Raw genomic sequence first — 23982 nt, 5'->3', positions numbered from 1 at the left:
CTCAGCGACAGACGAGCCTCTGACGGTCCTCCGCCCCGCCCGGCCCCTTCACCCAGCCCCCCCCTCCCGCCCTCGCCCCATCCCCGCTCTCATTGGTCACCGACCGCGCCCCGGCCTCCCTATTGGCCGCCGCTCCGTAAACAAGGGACACTAGCCCCGAGGCCATTGGTCCGGGGCGCCGTCGATCCTCCCGGCCCGCAGCCAACCAGCTTCGTCGCAAACCGTCGCCGCCCTCCGGGCCCCGCCCCTTCGGGGACGCGCGCGGGAGCGGCCGGCCTCTGCGGCGGCCTCTAGCGGTGAGGCGGAGCGTCGCAGGGCCGCCGGCGGGGCCCGGGGGACGAGCGTCGCCTGCGACAGTGCGGAAACCCTTCCACGGGGCGGGAAACTGAGGCTCACAGTGACCAGGAAGGGATTGGGCCTAAGATTTCTCAGCACTAGGCCCGGAGGAGGTGGGTGGGGAAAGCCACGTGCCTCCTGTCTGTCCTTCCTCCCAGCTGGCCCCCTTATTATGATAATAATAATAATAATAATAATAATGTTGGTATTTGTTAAGCGCTTACTAGATGCAGAGCACTGTTTTAAGCGCAGGGTCATCAGGTTGTCCCACGGGAGGCTCACAGTTAATCCCCATTTTACAGATGAGGGAACTGAGGCCCAGTGAAGTGACTCGCCCACAGTCACCCAGCTGACAAGTGGCAGAGCTGGAAGTCGAACCCGTGACCTCTGACTTCCAAGCCCGGGCTCTTTTCACTGCGCCACGCTGCTTCCCCCAATAATAATAATAATTGTGGGATTCGTTAAGCGCTCACGGTGTGCAAAGCAGTACAGTGCTCGGCATGTAGTAAGCGCTCAATAAATAGTATTGAATGAATCGCTCTAAGTGCGGGGATGGATCCAAGCAAATGGGGTTGGATTCAGCTCCCGTCCCACAAGGGGCTCACTTTCTTAATAGGGCCTCTTCCGGTCATCCCCCAGCCTCTGTGCAGAAACCCAGCCTGCCCCACTGTCCTCAGGGGTCTCCAGATGGGAGAGGAGGGGGCAACAAGGAGGCAGATGGGGCGGGAACGGAGGGGCGGAGGATGGGAGTGAAGGCGGGGGTTTTGGGGCCTGCTGGGGCAGGCCTCTGGTGCCCGCAGAGCCTGATGATGGAGGTTTCAAAGTGCAGTGTGGGACCACTCCGGGGTCTGGGAGAGGGGTAGGAGGGGATGGATCCGGGTGGGGGGCGGTTTTAGGTGGCTTTTGCTACGGGGCGCGAAGCCGAAGAGGCAGGGAATCCAGCAGGTAGGAGACAAGAGGCGCCATTCATTCATTCATTTGTACTTATCGAGCGCTTACTGTGTGCAGAGCACTGTACTAAGCGCTTGGGAGAAGACAACATAACCATAAGCAGGCACATGCCCTGCCCACACGAGTTTACAGTCTCCCTGCCCACAACGGGAGGGGGGAATGGATAAAGGGAGCAAGTCAGGGCGACACTGGAGTGGAAGAAAAGGAAAAGCCCATGATGGGTAGGGCTGTTGCCGAAATGTACTTTCCAAGCACTTAGTGCAGTGCTCTGCGCACAGTAAGCGCTCGAAAAATACAATTGAATGAATGATTGAGAAGAGGATTTAGTTAGGAAAGGCCTCTTGGAGGTGTTCTGCCTTTAATAAGGCTTTGAAGTTGGGGACAGAGATTGTCCCCCATTAGACTGAAATCCATCAATCAATCAGTGGTACTTACTGGACACTTAACTGTGTGCAGAACACTGTACTAAGTGCTTGGAAGAGAAACCTCAACAATTCCTGCCTACAAGAAGCTTACAATCTAAAGGGAGGAGCTTAAGTCTGTAAAATTCTGAAGGACAGGAACTTCTAACTCTATTTGTACCTTCCCAAGCACCCGTACAGTGCTCTATAACAATAATAATAATATTACTAATTGTATTTGTTAGGCATTTACTACATGTCAAGCTCTGTTCTAAGCACTGAAGTAGATACAAGATAATCAGGGTGGATGTAATCTCTGCCCCCCATGGAATTTGCAGTCTGAGCAGCAGGGAGAACCAGTATTACAGATGAGGAAACTGAGGTCCAGAGACGTAAAATGACTTGCCCGAGGTCACACAGCTGGCAAGTGGTGGAGAACCCAGGTCCTCCGACTCCCAGGACAGCACTCTTTCCATTAGACCGCGGTGCTTCTCCGCACACAGTACGTGCTCAAGAAATACTATGATTTATTTACTATAATTTTTTTTTCTAGGTTGACAGCATTAATCCATCAATCAGTGGTATTTATTGAGCACCTACTGCTTGCAGAACGCTGCATTTAGGACTTAGGGCTATTAAGGCCGTGCTCACTTCACTAGAAGTGAACTACAAAAATATAGAGAAGCAACGTATGGCCTAGTGGATAGAACCCGGGCCTGGGAGTCAGAAGGTCATGGGTACTAATCCAGGCTCTGCCACTTGTCCGCTGTGTGACCTTTGGCAGGTCATTTTATTTCTCTCTGCCTCAGTTACCTTGTCTGTAAAATGGGATTGAGACTGTGAGCCCCACGTGGGACGGGTACTGTGTCCAACCCGATTTCCTTGTGTAATAATAATAATGTTGGCATGTGTTAAGCACTTATGTGCCGAGCACTGTTTTAAGCGCTGGGGTAGATGCAGGGTAATCAGGTTGTCCCACGTGGGGCTCACAGTCTTCATCCCCGTTTGACAGATGAGGTCACTGAGGCACCGAGAAGTGAGGTGACTTGCCCAAAGTCACACAGCTGATAGGTGGCAGAGCCGGAATTAGAACCCATGACCTCTGACTCCTAAAACCAGGCCCTTTGAGCCCACTGAGCCATGCTGCTTGTATCCACCCCAGCGCTTAGTATAATGCCTGGCACATAAGTGCTTAACATGTACCATAATAATTATTATTTTTATTGGTGAGTGGGACATCCTTACCACTGGCTTTAAAGCACGGGCCTGGGAGTCAGGAGGTGATGGGTTCTAATCCCCGACCCACCATTTATCTGCTGTGTGACCTTGGGCAAATCACTTTACTTCTCTATGCCTCAGTTCCCTTATCTGTAAAATGGGGATTAAGACTGTCAGCCCTGTGTGAGACAGGGACTGCGTCCAACCTGAGTGTCTTGTATCTCCCCCAGTGCTTAGAACAGTGCCTGGCACATAGTAACAAATACCAAAAGTATTACTATTATTATTACTTCACCTGACTGATCTTCTACTCCTGCCCAGCCGGCACACTCCGCTCCTAATAATAATAATGATGATGATGGTATTTGTTAAGCGCTTACTATGTGCCAAGCCCTGTTCTTAGCACCAGGATAGATACAAGGTTATCAGGTTGTCCCACGTGGGGTTTACAATCATAATCCCCATTTTATAGAAAAGGAAACTAAGGCACAGAGAAGTTAAGTGATTTGCCCAAAGTTTAACAGGCGAGACATCAATATAATATATATATACACAAAATAGGTATGTCTTTCCCTCTAGACTGTGAACACGATGTGGACAGGGAATGTATTTATCAACTCTGTTGTGTTGTATTCTTCCAAGCGCCTAATACAGTGCTCTCTGCACATAGTGGGTGCTCAATAACTACCACTGATTGATTAATTGATTGCTGCGCACACAGTAAGCACTCAGTAAATGCCATTGATGATGATGATGATGAATTTACTTTTAGAGGGCCTGCTGGGTGAAGTTAGAGCTTGACCTAATGGGTCCTTCTCCCCAACTTTTAAACACACCCATGTCTCCCCCATCCTAAAAATCTCTCTCTTGACCCCACGGCTCCCTCCAGTTATCGCCCCATCTCCCTCCTACTGTTCCCTCCAAACTCCTCGGGCGAGTTGGCCTACACCTGCTGTCTCAAGTTCCTCTCCTCCAATTCTCTCCTCGACCCCCTCCAATCTGGCCTCGATCCCCTTCGCTCCACAGAAACTGCCCTCCTAAAGGACACCAACGATCTTGCCCGATCCAACGGCCCCGACTTCACCCTAATCCTCCTCCGCCTCTCAGCTGCCTTCGAAGCCGCGGACCACCTTCTTCTCCTGATAACGCTATCTCGCTTCGGCTTCACTGACACGGCCCTTTCCTGGTTCCCCTCCTATCTCTCTGGCGGCTCCTTCTGAGTCTCTTTGGCGGGCTCCTCTCCCGCCTCCCTCCTCCTGACTGAAGGAGTCCCTCAAGGCTCAGTTCTGGATCGCCTCCTAATTCTCCATGTACACCCTCTCCCTTGGCCAACTCATTCGCTCCCAAGGCTTCCGCAACCCTCTCTTTGCAGACGATTCCTAAATCTAACTCTCCGACCCTGATCTTTCTCCTTCTCTGCAGTCTCGCGTTTCCTCCTGCCTGCGGGACATCTCTACTTGGACGTCCCACCAACGTCCAAAACAGAGCTCCTCATCTTCCCACCCCAATTCTGTCCTCCCCGAGACTTTCCCATAACTTTAGACACCACCACCACCATCCTCCCCGTCTTAGAGCCGGTAACTTTGGTATTATCTCTCTCATCCAACCCACACATTCAATCGGACGTGAAATCCTGTCTGTCCTTCCTTCCCATTACCTCAAGGATCTGCCTTTTCCTCTCCATCCAGGTGCTACTGCGTGGATCCAAACACATATCCTCTCCTGCCTTGACTACCGCATCTGCCTCCTCGCTGACCTCCCTACTCCCTGTCTCTCCCCACTCCAGTCCATACTTCACTCTGCTGCCCAGATAGTTTTTCAACAAAAGACATTCAATCCTAATCTTCCCTCTAAGCCACGCTGGTCTCTATCCCTTAAAGACTTTGCTATTCACCCCTCCCTCGGCCCCACAGAACTGCCCATATGAATCTGTAAATTATTTTAGTGTCTGTCTCCCCTTTTAGTCTGTAAACTCTTTGTGGGCAGGGAAAGTTCCCCCTACTCTATCGTATTGTACATTCCCAAGTGTTTAGTACAGTGGTCTGCACACAGAAGCCCTTTAATAAATACCCTTGATTAAGAACCTGAACCAGGGTGGTGGCGGGAAGGAGGGAGGAGCGGTGGACGGATTAAACATTGTGGAGGAAAAATTGGCAGGATTTAGAGACAGACTGAATGTGTTAGAGAGGAGTCACCGGGGTTGTGTGGTTCTGGGCTAAAGATGACAGTGGCGATGCTTTTGACTACTTGAAGAGAGGTTTAGGGGAGAAAGTGTAAAAGTATTTAATTCTACTCCTATTCGGATTTCCCCTATCCCTAATATCCATCTCCCCTGTAGAGTATAAGCTCCTTTTAAGCAGGGATCATGTCTACCAACTATGATGCACTGTACTTCCCCAGAGCACTAAAATACGGTGCTCTGTGTCCAATAAGCTCCCAATAAAGACCATTGATTGATCGACTGATTGAACGATAAGTTTCATTTTGGACACACAGCACACCCAGTTCTAAAATACCTGTGGCTGAATCCCTGCCCAATCCCCGCGTTAAGGAAACACTTTGTACCCACGCAATCTAACGCCTGGCCCGGTTCTCGTCGTCACCTATCGATCAATCAATCAATCGGTGCTATTTATTGAGCGCTTTCTGTACTTCCTAAGCACTTGGGAGAGGACAGTACAACAGACTCGGTCAACACGTTACTTTTACAACTGAGTTTATTCAGTTGTACATTCAGTGATTTATTTTGATCATTAATATTTTTATGTCGGCCTACCCTTGTCGATCATCAGTTCCTTGCGGGCGTGGAACGTTTCAGTCGATAAGTCAGTGGTATTTTGCTTGGTACAGTACAGTGTACTTTGCAAGAGGGTAAGATCTCTGACCCCACTCAGGGTCACAGCTGGAGAGTTCCCAATCCTCTACCAGTCTTGACTGTGGGAGGGAGAGTCGGGCGGAGGCCTGTCCCAATCCTAGCTTGGGCAGGGGCTAGCGAGTGGGCTACAAGTCAAAACTCCCCCATGCCGGGCAGCAGCGGCAGGGGAGAGAATCAAGGGCGGAGACTCAGGTTTACGGCCCGGAAGGAGGCCACGGTAAACCGCTCCCCTATTTTTACCAAGAAAACTCCGTGGATCTACTACCGGAACGATGGCAGATGGAAGTGGGACGTTCTGGGAGAGATGTGTCCGTGGCGTCGCTAAGGGTCGGAGACGACTCGACGGCCCAAGACAAAGACGAAAGATCTCTGAGGGCAGGGGTGGTGTCCACTTACTCTATTTGACTCACTGAAGTGCTTAGTGCAGTGTTCTGCACAGTGTAAGTGCTCAATAAACACCATCGATTACACCCGGTGGGTGCTCAATAAATGCTATTACTACTTAGGCAGGGAGAAGAGCTGATGATGATGATGATTTTGATAATGAAGACAGACATCTTTAACATCTACTAACCGTTATGTTATATTGTCACTTATTAAGCACTTTCCGTGTGCAGAACACTGTATTAAGCGACGGGGAGAGTACAAAATAACAGTATAACAGATTCAACTGTCCTGTCCACAACGAGTTTACAGCCTAGGGGGAGAGGCTGACATTAATTTTAATAAATAAAATTACAGATGTATACATAAGTGATGTGGAGTTGCAAGGGGAGATGAATAAAAGGAGCACTTTCCCAAGTGCCTAGTCCAGTGCTCTGCACCCAGTAAGCACTTTATAAATAAGAATGATTGATTGGTTAATTGAACACAACGAGAGGCCAGAGCAAAGCAGAGATCACATCTACCGACTCCAATTTATTGTCCTCTCCTAAATGAGTAGTACAGTGCTCTGCATTCATTCGTTGTCGTAGTTATCGAGCGTTTACTGTGTGCAGAGCACTGGACTAAGCACTTGGAAAGTACCATTTAACAATAAAGAGAGTACTGTGTCCTCTGCACAGAGTAAGTACTCAATAATAATTATTATTATTATGATGGTATTTGTTAAGCGCTTATTATGTGCCAGGCAGTGTACTAAGTGCTGGGGTGGATGCAGGCAAATCGGGTTGGGCAGTCCCTCTCCCACAAGGGGTTCACAGTCTTCATCCCCATTTGACAGATGAGGGATCTGAGGCCCCGAGAAGTGAAATGACCTGTCCCAGGTCACACAGCAGACACGTGGGGGAACCGGGATTAGAACCCACAACCTTCTGACTCCTAGGCCCGGGCTCTATCCACTGAGCCGTGCTGCTTCCGATTGACTGATTGATTAGGGACCCTGGGGCAGCGAGCTGAAGGGAAAAGCCGAGGGAGGAAGCGGGAGTCGAAGAAGCAGCGTGGCTCAGTGGAAAGAGCCCGGGCTTGAGAGTCAGAGGTCATGGGTTCTAACCCCGGCTCTAGCCATTTGTCAGCTGTGTGACTTTGGGCAAGTCGCTTCACATCTCTGGGCCTCAGTTCCCGCATCTGGAAAATGGGGATAAAGACTGTGAGCCCCACGTGCAACCCGATGAGCTTGTATCTATTCCAGCACTTAGAACAATGCTTGGAACATAGTAAGCGCTTAATGAGTACCAGCATTAGTATTATTATTATCTGTGCCTCAGTTCCTTCATCTGTCAAATGGGGATGACAACCTGATGACCCCGTATCTACCCCGGCGCTTAGAACAGTGCTCGGCACATAGGAAGCGCTTAACAAATTTCATCATGACTATCATTATTCATATTATTATTATGATGATGATGGGGCTTGGGAGTCAGAGGTCACGGGTTCGAATGCCACTCTGCCACTTGTCAGCTGTGTGACCGTGGGCGAGTCCCTTCACTTCTCCGGGCCTCAGTTCCCTCATCTGCACGATGGGGATGAAGACCGTGAGCCTCACGTGGGGCCACCTGATGACCCTGGATCTGCCCCAGCGCTCAGAACAGTGCTCTGCACGTAATAATAATGTTGGTATTGGTGAAGCGCTTACGGTGTGCAGAGCACTGTTCTGAGCGCTGGGGCAGATACAGGTAATCAGGTAATCGTAGTAAGCGCTTCACCAATACCAACATCATCATCATTATTATTATTATCGTCGTGATCATCAGGAGGCGCCCCGCCGCCGGGGGCAGCCCCCTCTCGGCACTTCCCCGTCCAGTCCAGAGGAGGGCGCCCCGGAGCCGCCCGGGAGGAGGAGGGGGCGGGGCCGGAGCGCGGCTCCGGTGACGGACGGGGCTCCCGGCCAATGGGCGGGCGGGGCGGGCGGGGCCGGCCAATGGCGGCGGGCGGGGGGCGGGGCCGGGGGCCGAGCCCGAGCGCGGACCGTGCGGAGCCGGAGCCGCCCGGGGAGACCCGAAGCCTCCCGGAGCCTCCCCTCCCGGCGGCGGCCGAGACCCCCGGGATGGGCAACCTGGAGAGCGGCGAGGGCCGCCCCGCACAGCCGCCCCTCGCCCCGCCGCCCCTGCTGTCGCCGCCGCCGCCGCCGCCGCCCATCACCCCCGGGAAGATGCCCATGCCCGACCCCTGCGAGCTGGAGGAGCGCTTCGCCCTGGTCCTGGTGAGCCCTCCCTCCGAGTCCGAGTCCTCCGAGTCCTCCGAGTCCTCCTCCGCCCCCCGGGACACACGGGGACCCCCCCTCCCCCCGACGTCCCCCCCCCTCCCTTCCCTCCCGCCAGGACCAGGGGGGTCAGAGCGACTTGCCGAGCGCCCCCTGAACGCCCAGCGCCGTACCGAGCGCTCGGGAGAGGGAGTCTCAGGGTCCCGGTTGGGTTGTGCCAGGCCGAGGGGGTTGACGGGCCTAGTGACCCGGCCGGTGGGCGCCCAGACCTATTGACTGAGCGCCCCCTGAACGCCCAGCTCTGTACCGAGCGCTCGGGAGAGGGAGTCTCAGGGTCCCCGTTCCGTTGTGCCAGGCCCGGGGTGTTGACGGGTCTAGGCGATCCGGCCGGTGGTCGCCCAGAGCTACTTACTGAGCGCCCGCTGAACCCCCAGCTGTGTACTGAGCGCTCGAGAGAGGGAGTCCCAGGGTCCCGGTTGGGTTGTGCCAGGCCCAGAGGGTGTTGATGGGCCTAGTGATTCGGCCGGTGGTCGCCCAGACCTATTGACTGAGCGCCCGCCAGATGCCCAGCACCGCACTGAGCGCTCGGGAGAGTGAGTCCCAGGGTCCCCGTCCCGTTCGGCCAGTGCGAGGGTGGTGATGGGCCTAGTGATCCAGCCGGCGGTCACCCAGACCTATCTATTGAGCACCCACGGAGTGCAGAACACCGTCCCGAGGGCCCCGGAGCTCCTGATTCCCAGGGTGTCGGCTCCGTTGTGCTAGGCGGAGGGTGTCGATGGGCCCGGTGAGCCATCCGTCACTTGTTCGGGGGTATTTACCGAGCGCCTAGCGAATGCAGAGCACTGTACCGGGCACCCCATAAAGTGATTCCCAGGGTCTGGCCGAGGGCGTCGACGTGCCTAAGGATCCAATCGTCGGTTGCTCAGGGGTATTTACTGAGTGCCTACCGAATGAAGAGCACTGTACCGAGCTCTCGGTAGAGTGTTCCCAGATGTCAACGCACCCGGCCCTGAGCCGTCCGCACCCGTCAGAAGGACCCGGGTTCCAATCCCGGCTTGGCCCCTTGTCTGCTGGGTGATCTTGGGCCGGTCACTTCCCTTCTCTGGGCCTCAGGTCCCTCCTCTGTAAAACGGGGATCGAGACGGCGAGCCCCCCGTGGGACAGGGACCGTGCCCAACCCGATTTGCTCGTATCCACCCCGGTACTTAGTCCAGTGCCCGGCACACAGCGAGCGCTTCACGCATCCCACAGTTATCGTCGTTATTACTGATGCCTGCCAGGAGCGGGACGGGGCAGCGGGGGACCCCAGGGTCCCGGAAGACGGCCATCCGACATCCTGTGGGGCCTCCCGCCGCCCACGGCGACTCACTGGGCCGCGGGCTGACTCAGTCATTACCGATGGGCTGTGGCCGGAGGGACAGATGGGGGCCCGAGGCTGCTGGGGACAAGAGCTGGCCTGTTTGGGGTGGGGGGAGGAGTATAGGAGGAGGGTCTGCTTTCCGGAGTGGAGGACCGACGGAGGAAGGAGGGAAGATGGCCTGTGCTCGACTCCAATCCCCCCGGGCAGGACGCGGGGAGCGGGCAGAGGAGCAGCGGGAGGGATCGGGGTGGGAGGCCAGCCGAGACGGGGCTCTTGGGGCCGGCTGTTTCCTGGTGAGCCCCAGGGGCGGCCTCCTTCCCCTCTGGACTTTGGCCGGGCCAGGAGTGAGGGCGAGGAGGTGGAGGGGTCCCGCTCCCGCCCCATCAAAGTGGTCGTCCCAAGGGGCATTTTCAATCAATCCATCAGCCGTATTTATTGGACGCTTACTCTGGGCAGAGCACTGTACTAAGGGCGGGGGAGAGTTCGAGAGCGGTAACGGATGCGACCCGGGCCCTCGAAGAGCTTACGGTCTAACGGGGGAGACGGCCGCTGAAATAATGATAATGATGGTATTTGTTAAGCGCTTAGCATGTGCCCGAGCGCTGTTCTAAGCACTGGGGTAGATACAGGGTAATCAGACCCACGTGGGGCTCACAGTCTTAATCCCCATTTTACAGAGGCCGTAACTGAGGCCCAGAGAAGTTAATTGACTTACCCAAGGTCACAGAGCAGACAAGGGGGCGGAGTCGGGATTAGAACCCACGGCCTCTGACTCCCAAGCCCGGGCTCTTGCCACTGAGCCACGCTGCTTGTCCGCTAAGGGAAGCAGCCGAGGATAAGGACGGGGGGCCAAGTGGTGGATGTGGGGTGGGGGTGGTGAGTAGCTAAGTGCTCAGCGGCGGCTCGAGGACGCAGCAGAGGAGGAAGTGGGTAGGGGAGAGACTAGTCAGGGAAGACTTCCTGGAGGAGATGTTTTAGTTTTTTCCCCTCCCCATCGTCCCTACTCCCTCCCTCTGCTCTACCCCCTTCCCCTCCCCACGGCACTTGTGTATATTTGCACATATTTATTACTCTATTTTATCGATGATGTGTATATATCTATGATTCTATTTATTTTGATGGTATTGAGGCCTGTCTGCTTGTTTTGTTTTGTTGTCTGTCTCCCCCTTCTAGACGGTGAGCCCCTTGTTGAGTAGGGATTGTCACTATCTGTTGCCAAACTGTGCTTTCCAAGCGCTTAGTACAGTGCTCTGCCCACAGTAAGCGCACAAGCCATACGATTGAGTGAATGAATGAATAAAACCTGGAAGCTTGGCCGCCCGGCATGAGGCCCACCGGGTGTGGAGTGCAGAGAACCGGGGTCTTCCCAGACTGACCTCGGAGGCTTGGAGAAGGAGGAGCGTTCCCCCCTTCTTCCCTCCCCCAAAGTGGGGATCGCTGGGATTGACGGGCGGCTCCCCCACCTCCAGCCTCGGAGAGGAGGAAGGAAGCATCTGCATCCCGTGGAAGACGGGGAGACGAAGTGGCGGCCCCCGGGCTGCCGGACCAGTCGGCGGAGCTGGGACAGGCCCCCTCCCAGCCCCCAGCCCCGAATCCCCTCCGAGTGAGGGCCGGGTGGGCGCCGAATGCCCCCAGGACCCTCCGTCCGACTCTCTCCGGAGGCGGCCGCCATCCTGTCACCCCGGCCCCCCGCCGGAGCCGTGAGGCGCCCGTTCTTCTTTCCACCAGGGCTGTCACTTTCCACATGAGTCACCGGGCCCAGGATTTCTCGTGGGGGCCCCCCGGGCCCTGGAAGCCGCAGCCCTGCCCCCCGAGCCTTGGGGAAGTCGCAGGGGTGGCGGGGGTTCTCAGAATGAGAGTTGGGTGCTTCTCCCCCGGGAAGCCCCCCCAGCCCCCGGAGAGTCCCCAGGGGGTCCCCGGCCACGGCCCATGGAAAGCCCCTCAGGGGACGCCCTCTCCCAGGATTTCCCACCCTCCCGGGTACGAACCTCCAAGCTATCGATCGGTCAGGCATTCGTATTCATTGAGGGCCTGTGGCGGAATAGAATCCAATCAGGAATCGATCGATCAATGGCGTGTATTGATTACCCACTGCGTACCGAGCACTGTACTAAACACCTGGGAGAATTCAGTTCAACAGAGCCGGTGGACACGTTCCCTGCCCAAAATGAGCTTACACTCTAGAGGGGAGACAGACATTAATAGAATGACTTATAGATAAGTCCGCAGGTGCTTTGGGGAGAAGGGAGGAGTACAGTGCTCTGCACGCAGTAAGTGCTCAGTAAATACGATTGAATGAGTAAATGTCAAGCGATTAAAGGGTAAGGATCCAAGCGCATAGATGACAGAGAAGGGAGAGGGAACCTGTGAATAGAGGGCTAAATCGGGGAAGGCTTCTTGGAGGAGATGTGACCTCAATAGCGGCTGGAAGGTGGGGAGAGTGGTGGTTTGCTATTCATGGCGAGAGAGGGAGTTCGAGGCCTAGGGGAGAACGTGGGAAAGGGGTCGGCGGCGAGATAGACCGAGACCGGGGCAGGGCGAGTCAGCTGGAGCTAGAGGAGCGGAGTGTGTGGGCTGGGCCGCAGTAGGAGATCAGTGAAGAGAGGTAGGAGGGGGAGAGCTGATTGAGTGCTTTAAAGCCAATGGTGAGGAGTTTCTGTTTGATGCAGAGGTGGATGGGCAACCGCTGGAGTTTCTTGAGAAGTGGGGAGGTGTGAACTGAATTTTTTTTTTTAATATAGAAAAGTGATCCGTGCAGCACAGTTAAGTATGGACCGGTGTGGGGAGAGACAGGAGGCCGTGGTTGGATAAAGTTTCAAGGAGAAAGGGGGTGGTCTGCCGTGTCGAAGGCAGCTGAGAGGTCTAGGAAGATTAGGATGGAGTAGAGGCCGTCAGGTTTGGTGAGAAGATGACCTTAGATAGGGCTGTTTCTGTGGAGCGAAGGGGGCGGAAAGCAGATTGGAGGTGATCAAGGAGGGAGGGAAGTGATCAAGTGGTCAAGGAGGGAACTGGAGGAGAGAAGGTGAAGACAGTCGATGTAGACATCTCTCTCAAGGAAAAGCACTATGACCTAGTGCAAAGAACCCGGGCTTGGGAGTCAGGGGAGCTGGGTTTTCATCCCAACTCTACCACTTGCCTTCTCTGTGACCTTGGGGAAGTCACTTTACCTTTAATTCTTCTCTCTGAGGAATTTTCTAATGTGTAAAATCGGGATTCAACATTTATTCTCCCTCCTCCTTAGACTGTGAGCCCAATATGGGACAGGGATCGTGTCCCATCCAATTATCTTGTATCTATCCTGGTGTTTATTACAGTGCTTGGCACAGTGTAAGCATTTAATAAATACCCCGAAGATTGTTATTATAGGGTTAGTAGCCTGGGGCTCTGCCTTCAAGGAGCTTACAATCTAGTTGGGGATGCAAGCCCTAAAATAGTTAGCAAATAGGAGGAAGAGGAGAAAAATGGCTAAGGATGATGAGAATAATGATGATAATAGCAGTGATGGTACTTGCTTACCATGTGGGAAGCACTGTTCTAAACGCTGGGATAGACACAAATTGGACATAGGGACTGCTGGAGGTTGGGGGTATCCAAGCTGCCAGGTGGCATAGAGTGCCCAAGTGGCAAATGGGGAGGGAGTGGGTCACTGGTGCCGGACGAGGGGCAGGAAACAGAAAGAAATCAGGAAAGACTTCCTGGAGGAGGTGTGATTTCCGGAGGACTTGGAAGAGGTGGCCTAGGTGCACAGACAAGCAGTACGGCCTCCTGGATGGAATCCGGGCCTGGGAGTCAGAAGGATTTGGCTTCTAATTCCAGCTCTGCCACTTGGTTGCTCTGTGATCTTGGGCAAGTCACTTCACTTGTGCCTCAGTGACCTCATCTGTAAAGTGGGGATGAAGACTGTGAGCCTCATGTGGGACCGCTTAGTACAATGCCTGGCACATAGCGCTTAAATGCTATTAAAACAGACAAATGAAAAAAAAAAACAGAGGCGAGGCCCAGGCGGGAACGAGACCAAGTCCTTCTCTCTACTCTTCTGCTCGGCACTCAGCAATGTTTGACACACGGTAAATAATAAATAGTAAATAAGTGATAAATGTGGTATTTACTGAGTGCTTACTCTATTGCTAAGTGTAAATACATGATAACTTGATTGGACATAATCCCTCTGCCGCATAGGGCTCACAGTCTAAGAAGGAGGGCCAATGGGTGTATTCTCCCCACTTTACAGATATGGGAACTGAGGCCCAGAGAGATGAAGAGACTTGCCCAAGGTTGCACAGCTGGCCAGAGCAGAACTGGGATTAGAACCCAGGTCTCCCAACTCCCAGCCCTCATGTCCTTTACGCTAGCTCACCACAGTGATCATCATTAGAGAGGTGTGGGGTTCCGGTCCGGTCTGAGCACAGATCTGACAGGGGCGGGAGCGGACTGTGGACCCTAGAAGAATCGGGGCAGGTTCTTGCTTGGTCCGAGCACTGTCCCATCAGGCCGGGAGCAGGCCGAGGGACCTGGAGGAATCGGGGTTGGTTCCGGCCCGGTCTGAGCACTGTCCCGTCAGGGCCGGGAGCGGCCCGGGGACCCTGGAGGAATCGGGGCTGCCCGGGAACAGCTGGGTCCCTGCTGGAGCCTCCGCCCGCCCGGAACTGCTTCCCCTTTCCCACTGCCCCTCCCCGGGGCCTTCCCCCTCCTAGCGAGGAACCGAATCTCCCTGAGGGACATCCCCAGCCCTGGCGCCCAGCCAGCTCTCAGCCTGCCTCCCCTTCAGACGCCAGCTGGGAACAGGGTCCACTCCTTCGAGGGGCAGGCGGGGCGGTCCACTGCCTCACTCTCAGCTTCGGCGCCCGAATCCAGTGGGAATGGGCGCTTGGGGATAGGTGGGCATTGAGGGGATATCGGGGGGAGGAGGCAGAAGGGGGAATGAGGAGGTTGGGGGTGGCGGGGGAACTCCTGTTGGCAGCAGGGCTGCTCAGCTGAGAAGGTCGGGCCGGGGGATCCCATTCAGAGCCGCCTGGCGGGAATTTCCTTCCAGCTCCGGGGATTGTGGGGGATTAACTGGATCGTGCCGTAATGGTGTGGGGGTTGGGGGCTATCAGCGGTGTTCTGGCCAGAGGAATTCCCCCCGCCCCTCTGCTGAGGGAGCCCTGAGAGAGGCCCCCCCGTGCACACCCACCTGTTGAGAGACCCCTTAATAATAATAATAATAAATAATAATTATGGTACTTGTTAAGCGCTTACTATGTGCCAACCACTGTTCTAAGCACTGGGGTAGATGCAGGTTCATGAGATTGGACGCAGTCCTTGTCCCACCCGGCCTGACAGTCTTAATCCCCATTTTACAGATGAGGGAACTGAGACACAGAGAAGTGAAGGGACTTGCCCAAGGTCACACGGCAGAAGCGCGGCAGAGCCGGGATTAGAACCTAGGTCCTTTTGACGCCCAGGCCCAGGCTTTATCCGCTAAGCCACGCCGCCCCTCACGCCGACCTTCCAAGTCAGCTTGATCCCGGTGCAGTAGTGGCCGAGGTTTCTAGCCAGTGTGGGGTGGGAGGACAGAGGCCAAGGGCCGGTGGTTGACGTTGTTTTCGTTTTCTCCCTCCCCAGGCCAGCGGGGCCTTCCCCGTGCCATCTCCTGGTGCCGGTCTTTTCTGAGCAGGTTTCCGGGGCGCAGGGCTCTCCTCTTGCCCCCGACCAATCAATCACTCAGTGGTATTTATTGAGTGCTTCCTGTGTGCCGAGGACCGTACTAAGCGCTTGGGAGAGCACGGTATAACAGTCGGTAGCCACGTTCCCTGTTCGCAACGCGTTCTTGCCCCGTCTCTGGGTGGGAACGGGGAGGGGCAGATACAGCAGCGGGTGGCTGGGCCTCCAGAGCTCAGGGAATTGGGGGGACCCCGCCCCCTGCTCCCCCCAGTCCCATACCGGGAAAGCTGCTCCAGCTGGTGGGAACTGGAACCTGCTTGGCCGGAAGGACCTAATCCTTGCAGTGCAAAGGAAGCAGCCCCGGAGAGGAAATGAGACCACGGGCCCTGTCCGACCTGGGGAGGGGCAGCGAAGCGGGGGAAGGCCCAGGACCCCCCAAGTTCAGGGCAGAAGGTGCCAGACCCCCCCTGGGCAGGGGCACATGGGGGCACGGTTCTCCAGAGCGAGGGAGGGCTGGTGGCCGGGTGAGAGGCGAGTTCTCCCCAAATTCCCGGCCGAGCGGAGCAGGAACGGGGCCAGGCAAGGGCCAGGGGGTCACCCCAGTTCGGAAACACACTTCAGAGGCCGGAGAGGAAGGAGCTTTTCCTTTAGAGATAAGAGGCAGCGCTTTCTCTTCACAGTTTCCCCGGGATTGGGACCGCCCCCGGCCGCTTCATGGCTCCTCGCCCACTCGGGGCCCCTGGGCGGCGAACCCGTCCGTCAAACTATGAATTGAGATTGGGGTGGGTGACAGGAAGCAGGGCCTTGTCTGGGCCTCAGTTTCCCTCTTGGCAAAGGGAACTCCACCCTCCCTACTCCCCCAGTTTGCTGGAGATCTTTGAAGGTCTGGGTGGATAGGTATGGGGAGTGGCTGAGGGAGAGAGAAGATCCCTGCCCGGGAGCAAGAGATTGGCCAGATTTGGCTGCAGGATGTGGGGCGAGCAACGCCCCCCCCGGCCCCCAACCTTGAGAAAATCAACAGGGCAGACAGAACCCGCCGCCCCTCCGCCGGGCCCTCGCCCGTTCCAATCCAAACAGGGAAACGCCACCGCTTCCTGCCCATTGTCAGTGTCCATACTGCACACTTCTCCCCTCTTCCTCCTCCTGCCCGCCCCCGACGGGGCCGGACCTAGCCGAGGGTCAGGTCTAGCCGAGGGCCGGCTTGTGGGGTGCTAGTCCCGGGGCCACCCAGACTGCTCCCTTCTGCTTCCGCTCTGGCTTCATTGGAGGGGAATGAAATTCCCCCTCTCCTGAGGGAATTTCCCTGAAATTCAAGGAACTTTTCTGGAAGGAAGAAGTAGGGGCGAATTGCTCCCTGGAGGAGTGGTGGGGGGATCCCAGGGATTCCCCCTCACTGTCCCATCCAGCTTTGTCCCCCCTCTCCTCCCAAGCCTCCTCGGTCCCTGCCCCGAAAGGGAAGAGAGGATGAGTTATAAAGAAAGGAAAACAATAATAATAGTGGTGGTATTTGTTAAGCACGTACTATGAGCTAAGCACTGCGGTAGAGAAGAGATTATCAGGTCGGACCCAGTCCCTGTCCCAGCAAGGCACAAATTTAGATACAGGAAGGTTGGGGCATCCTTAGAGGAGCTGGAAGGTTAGGAGAACCTGACCACATTCCCTCTTTCTGACATCTCGGGGCGTGGAGTTTGGGGCGGTGGCACTAGGGTTTGGGGAAAGGAGCCAAAGCCGGGTGACATGGAAGGACTTCAGGCTGAGATTTTCTCCTGCAGCCCTCAGAGAAACCTGACAGGAAATCATCTCTCACACTTGCCTCAGAGAAGCAAAGACAGGGAGTCTCTCTTCTCAGTCACCTGGGCGCTCCCAGAGGGGACCCAGAGGGAATTTAACTTAATGAGACCATTGATCGATCGATAGGAAGTGCTTAATAAATACCATTGTTCGAATGCTTGGAAAGTTCAATAAATAGCATCGATTAATTGCTAGGAAGTGCTCAGTGAATACCTTTGGTTGATTGTTAGGAAGTGCTCAGTAAATACCATCGATCGATAGGAAACGCTAAGTGAATACCCACGGTCGAATGCTAGGAAGCGCTCAATAGATACCGTCGATCGATTGATAGGAAGCGCTCGATGAGGGCCATCGATGGATTGACAGGAAGCACTCAGCAGGTACCTTGGATTGATTGATAGAGCCGCTCCCCATTCCCCCCTCTTGCTCCCTCTCCCTGCTCCAGCTCCCGGAGAGGGAGCATCCCCGGCCCGGGCCCTGACCCTGTCATTTGGTGGTTTGGCCGGTTACGAAAATAAAAAAATGTGACCGTAACGAAGGCAGGGTGGATTCAGCCGAGAGACAGCTTGTAATTTTCAGAAGGCCCAGGCTGTATTTAACCCCGAGAAAATGCCATTTCCTCCCCGGGTAGAAGGCTGCTGCCAATACCCTAGTCTCCTGCCTTTGTGTCCCGGCCGGGGTGGGACTTGGGGGAAAGGCCCTTGGGATCTCCCACCCGAGGACAGGAACAGCTTGGCCTGTGAAAAGAGCACAGGTCTGGGAGTCGGAGGACCTCGGTTCTATTCCTCGCTCTGCCACTTGTCTGCTGTGTGACTTTGAGCGAGTCACTTCACTTCTCCGGGACTCATTTTCCTCACCTGTAAAACGGGGATTAAATCCGACTCCCTCCTCCTTAGACCGTGAGCTCCATGTGGTCAGGGACTCCGTCCGATCTGATTATTTTGCATCTAACCCAGCGCTTAGTACAGTGCTTGGCACATAGTAACCCTTAAGTACCCTAAAAAAAAGAGAGAGAGAGAGAGGCTTCTGCCATCCCCTAAGGAGCTCATTGTGGGCAGGGAATGTGTCTGTTTATTGTTGTATCGTACTCTCCCAAGCGCTTAGTACAGTGATCTGCACACAGTCAGCACTCAATAAATATGATTGAATGAATGAGGAAAACTGGCAGCCTGGTTTCATGCAGAGGGCAGATGGGAACTGGAACATGGTGAGAGCCCTAAAAACTATTTTAATGTCCACCCTCCACCCCCCCGCAGTAGACTGTAAGCTTCTTGAGGGCAGGGATCGTGTCTACCAACACTATCATTTTGTACTCTCCCAAGCGCTCAGAACGGTGCCCTGCACACAGTAAGTGGCTCAATAAATCCCATCGATGGATTGACTCTGGCAGGTTGGACACAGGGGAAAGGGCACCAGCTGTGGACAGGGCCTCGGGTGGCCGGGGGTCCCGGCCCCACCTCCAGCCGGGCCACCCAGACCCGCTGTCGAGTGCGTCATGAGCCGGCCCGGCCCTGGAGTACCCTACAATCCCCTCCATCCTGGCCCAGTCTTGCCCGCCGTCTGCTCTGCCCGCTCCCGCCCCCACTCGCAGCCCAGTGGGCCTCCATGCTGGCCTTGCCCTTGCCCAGGCCCGCAGGATAGTCCAGAGGCAGTGGTTAGCACAGGCTAGTGCCCGCCCCACCCATGGACTCTGGCTCACCCCTAACTGAGGCCGGAAAGGGAGAAGAGGAGGAGGGCAGACTGGCCACTGAGAGTCACTTTGGACACTTGATATCCTCCCCACCTCCAACCCCCACAGCATTTCTGTCCATATCTTTAAGTTCTTTATTATAAATTACTTATTTATAACCATTAATGTCCATCTCCCCCTCTAGACTGTAAACTCATAATGGGCGAGAAACGGGTCTACTAATTCTGTTGGACTGTAGTCTCCTAAGCACTTGGTATGGTGCGCTGCACATAATAAGCGCTCAATAAATACCATTGATCGATCGATTGATTCCGAGTCCCTTCACGGGCAGGGATCCAGTCTCAGGTCCGGTGCTGTTGGGGGCGGGGATGGTCCTGCAGCCCAGATGGTTTGGTTGTATTGGGCCAGAGAAGCCATAATAATTGTGGTATTCGTTAAGGGCTTACTATGTGCCAAGCACTGTACTAAGCTCTTGGGTGGACACCAACAAATCAGGTTGGCAAAAGTCTCTGTCCCATGTCGGGCTCACAGTCTCAATTCCCATTTTCCAGATGGGGTAACTGAGGCCCAGAGAAGTGAAGCATCTCGCCCAAGATCCTACGGCAGACGAGTGGCAGAGCCGGAATTAGAATCCAAGTCCTCTGACTCCAAGGCCCGGGCTCTTTCCGCTAGGCCGCACTGCTTTTACCACTTTCCAATTCTATGGCCCTCTTCCAACCACTTAACACAGTGCTCAGCCCCCAGTAGTCTCTCCGTAAATCCAGTTGATTGATTGACTGAGCAGGGGGATGGACTCGAAGGCCAGCGGGGAAAGGGACCCCACATTTGGAGTGCGATTAGCTCCCCCGCCTGCCCCAGGAGAGCCCGGCCGGGGTCTGAAGGAAGGGGTTTTGGTTTGCATTTGTAGGTCGACACGTAACACAAATCAGCAACTTTCGCAGGCTGTCATTATCCCCAGCTCCCTCACCCTCCAAGTCCTCCAGGGGCCGGGCTTCGGATGCCGCAGTCATCTGGGGGTTGCTTTGAAGTGCTCACATCCCTAACTTTTCCAGAGCACCGGGGTTGGTCTCCCTTCTACCTGGACAGGCCAGGGTGGATATTTTTTATTGCTCCTCTTGGGGGTGGGCTAATTACTGTTGCCATTGCGGATGGCTGATAATAATAATAGTACTACTACTAATAATAATAATAGAGTGGCCTAGTGGATAGAGTACAGGCCTGGGAGTCAGAAGGAGCTGGGTTCTAATTCCGGCTCCACCGCTTGTCTGCTGTGTGACCTTGGGCAAGTGAGTTCACTTCCCTGGGCCTCAGTTGCCTCATCTGGAAAATGGGACAATGAGCACCGTGAGCCCCTTGTGGGACTGTGTCCAACCTGGTTATCTTGTATCTACCCCAGCGCTTAGTACAGTGCCTGGCTTATAGTAAATGCTGCTGAACAGATTCCACAATTATTGTTATCGTTATTATTACTATGCAGACCCAGTGCACCCATGTAAAGTTGCCAAGGCAATGCGGGGAATTGGAGAGGGGCAGGGCAGGGGAGCCTCAGACCGATTTCCCTAGAAACCAGGTGGATTTCCCTGTGGCGCCTGGGGAGGGACATGAGAAGTGGGCATCGTGGCCAAAGTGCCCCCCTTCTGGGCCCTTCAGGGTTTCAGATAGGGAGGAGGCGGGGGAGAGGAGGAATGACCTTTGGCGACTACAGATCGATGGCGAAGAGCCTCTGCAGCAGTGCCAGCCTGCCACCAGAACCCGTCCTCACTGGGCCGAGGGTTTGGAGAGCCCTCTGATGCCCGCTACCGGGACTTGGGCAGTTCCCAGTGGTCACCCCAGGTAGCCCTCACCCAGGGCGGGGTGAGGTCATGATTGTCCTGTCTCTGGGACGCCTCAGGGCTAGTGGTGGCCTCCTCCTGGGTGGTTCAGAAGAGGATGAGTGTGGGTCGGGGGTGTGTATACACACACACACACACTCACTCTCTCTCACACACACAAACATACCATCCCTGTTGCAACCTTTACGAGCAATATCAATTGGATTGGCCCAACCTATAAAACGTGGTTTATTTATCTGTTAAAACCACAGTGTTAATTAGGGCAGCTCCAGGCAGGTGGGTGGTGGAACTGGTGAGGAAGAAGATGTCGGAGATGCCCCGTCCTGGGGTCATTTCCGAGCCCTTTGAGAGACCACGGCGGGGTGGGAGGTCCAGAACGGGACAGGCTGTGAGGGACAAGAAAAGGGTGGCCTAGTGGAAGCCCGGGCCTGGGAGTCAGAGGGCCTGGGTTCTAATCCCGGCTCTGCCTCTTGCCTGCTGGGTGACCTTGAGAAAGTCACTTTATTCCTCTGGGCCTCAGTTCCCTCAACTGTAAATTGGAGATTTAATATCCATTCTCCTTGCCTTAGACTGGGAGCCCTATGTGGGGCAGGGACTTTGTCCAACCTGTTGACCTTGTATCTACCCCACATCTTGGCACGAAGTAAGCGCTTAACAAATACCATTACTATTATTATTATTGTTGTTGTTATATTATCAGAGGCAGGGAGGAAGGGACCGGGCTAGCCGGCACCCCTGATTGCCGACCTGGTTTTTCTTCAGGGGAACAAACACATATCAAAGGGGAGTTTTTGAGTTCTCGTCACTGGAGGTATGGCACAGTGCTTTGCACACCGTAAGCGCTCAATAAATACGATTGGATGAATGGAGGTGGGCGGGGAATGGAGTCTGCCAACTGTTATCTTGTATTCTCCCACGCGCTTAGTACAGAGCTCTGCCCATAGTACGCCCCTAATAAATACCTTTGATTAATTGATGGGAAGCTGGAGAGCAACTCGTAGACCAGGCTAGGGACAAAGAGGGAGCCAGAGAGGGAGGTATAACCAGGCCTAATTTTGGGCATGCGGTGCTAAGCTGCACAGATAATAACAATAATGATGGTGTTTAAGAACTTACTATGTGTCGAACACTGTTCTAAGCACTGGGTTAGATACAAGCTAATCAGGTTGGATACGTTCCCTGTCCCACATGGAGCTCAGTCTTAATCCCCATTTTCCAGAAGAGGGAACCGAGGCCCAGGGAAGTGAAGCGACTTTCCCGAGGTCACACAGCAGACAAGTGGCAGGGACGGGATTAGAACGCAGATCCTTCTGACTCCCAGGCCTGTGCTCTATCTACTAAGTCAGGCAGCTTCAGAACTCTCTCCCTACCAAGTTGCCCTTTCAATTCTTTAGTGAAACTGGGTGCTGCCTCAGTTTGGCCTTCCATAAAGAATTCTAATGATGGTATTCATTTTATTATTGTTATTTTTAGTAGTAATCATAGTACTAGTACTACTAATAAATAATGATGATGATGACTGTGGTATTTGCCAAGCACTTACACGTTCTCAGCACTGTACTAAGCACTGGGGAAGATACGAGATGATCAGGTCGGACACAGTCCCTACCCCTCAGGGAGCTCACAGTGTAAGAAGGAGGGAGAAGAAGCGTTGAATCTCCTTGTGACAGATGAGGAAACTGAGGCCCGGGAAAGCAAAGTAAGTTGCCCAAAGTCACACAGCAGGCAAGGGGCAGGGCCAGGGTTCGAACCCAGGTCCTCTGACTCCCAGGCCTGGGCTTTTTCTACTAAGCCAGGCTGTTTCTCCAGTAAATTCCATTCCTCCTCCTCCCCTCTGTCTGTCATGTGGGAAGGAGTGGACTGAGGTTTGGGGGCTGGGAGAGGGAGGAGCCCCTGCAGGGGCGGTAAAAAATTCAGCTGGATGGTTGATGGGAGCAGGTGGGGGAGTAGCAGGAGAGGAGATTGGGTGTCGTGGTGGGAAGCGACGGGGGGGTCGTGACCCCGGCTCAAGGCTTGGGTTTGTCTGGGAAGGGTACCGGTTGGGGCGGGGTGCGGGATCACTTTCAGAGCGGGATTTGGGAAAATGGCATTTCTGCCCGCTGTGCGGGGTGAGAAGGTAGAGGTGGGGAAGGATGTGGAAGTCCAGATGGGAAGCGTCCGGGGCCCGGCCGGCCGATCCGGGGGCTTGGCTGGGGAGGCCGGGCCGGTCGCTGAGACTCGGAGGACGTGATCTCTCCAGAGAATGTGATCCGTCCGGAGGACAGAGGAGGGAGAACGCTCTAGTTCCTGGCGGTGGCAATAGCCAGCATCCTCATTCATTCATTCACTTGTATTTATTGAGCGCTTACCGTGTGCAGAGCACTGAACTAAGCTTTTGGGAGAGTAAAATAAAGCAATAACCAGATACATTCCCTGCCCACAGCAAGCTTGCAGCCCCAAAGGGGAGGCAGACATTAATACAAATAAATACATTTCAGATATGGACGTAAGTGCTGTGGGCGTGGGAAGAGGGGGATGAACAAAGGGAGCAAGTCAGGATGATGCAGAAGGGAGTGGGAGAAGAGGAAAGGGGGGGTTAGTGAGGGAAGGCCTCTTGGAGGAAATGTGCCTTCAATAAGGTTTTGAAGGCGGGGAAATTCATCGTCTGCTGGATTTGAGGAGGGAGGGCCTTTCAAGCCAGAGGGAGGATTTGGGCGAGGGGTAGGACTGTGAGATAGACGAGATCGAGGTGCAGAGAGAACGTTGGCATTAGAGGAGTGAAGTGTGTGGGTTGGGTTGTAGTAATAATAATAATTATTATGGTATTTGTTGCAACCCTTACTATGTGCCAGGCTCTGTACTAAGCACTGGGATGGATACTAGCAAATCAGTTGGACACTAGTCCTTTGTCCCACATGGGGCTCACAATCTCAATCCCCATTTTACCGATGAGGTAACCGAGGCCCAGAGAAGTGAAGTGACCTGGCCAACGTCACCCAACAGACAAGTGGTAGAGCCGGATTAGAGCCCGTGACCATCTGACTCCCAGGCTCAGGCTCTATCCACTATGCCGTGCTGCTTAGTAGTGAAGTGAGGTAGGAGGGGGTCAGGTGATTGAGTGCTTTAAAGCCAAGCGTGAGGTGTTTTTGAGTTTTTGGTGAGGAGTACCATCAAGATGGTAGCCCGATCTACCTGGCGGGGATCCCCAAGCAGGAGCTGGTGTCCCTGGGACATCAGGCGGCAGCCGTGGGGAGGCAGGGCTCGC

At 54.6% G+C, this 23982-nt stretch overlaps 1 protein-coding gene across 1 annotated transcript in view; it reads left to right on the top strand.

The window, feature by feature from the left end:
- Positions 1-8220: 8220 nt before the first annotated feature.
- FMNL3 (formin like 3) overlaps positions 8221-23982 on the top strand; it is a 48274-nt gene continuing 32512 nt past the window's right edge. The window contains exon 1 of the mRNA XM_029074032.2: positions 8221-8422. Coding sequence (XP_028929865.1) covers positions 8267-8422 — 156 coding nt within the window. The 5' untranslated portion in view covers positions 8221-8266. The remainder of the gene's footprint in view (positions 8423-23982) is intronic.

This window comes from Ornithorhynchus anatinus, chromosome 10, assembly GCF_004115215.2.
Source record: "Ornithorhynchus anatinus isolate Pmale09 chromosome 10, mOrnAna1.pri.v4, whole genome shotgun sequence".
NCBI classification, from domain to species: domain Eukaryota; kingdom Metazoa; phylum Chordata; class Mammalia; order Monotremata; family Ornithorhynchidae; genus Ornithorhynchus; species Ornithorhynchus anatinus.
This window is presented reverse-complemented; position numbering and strand designations above follow the sequence as displayed.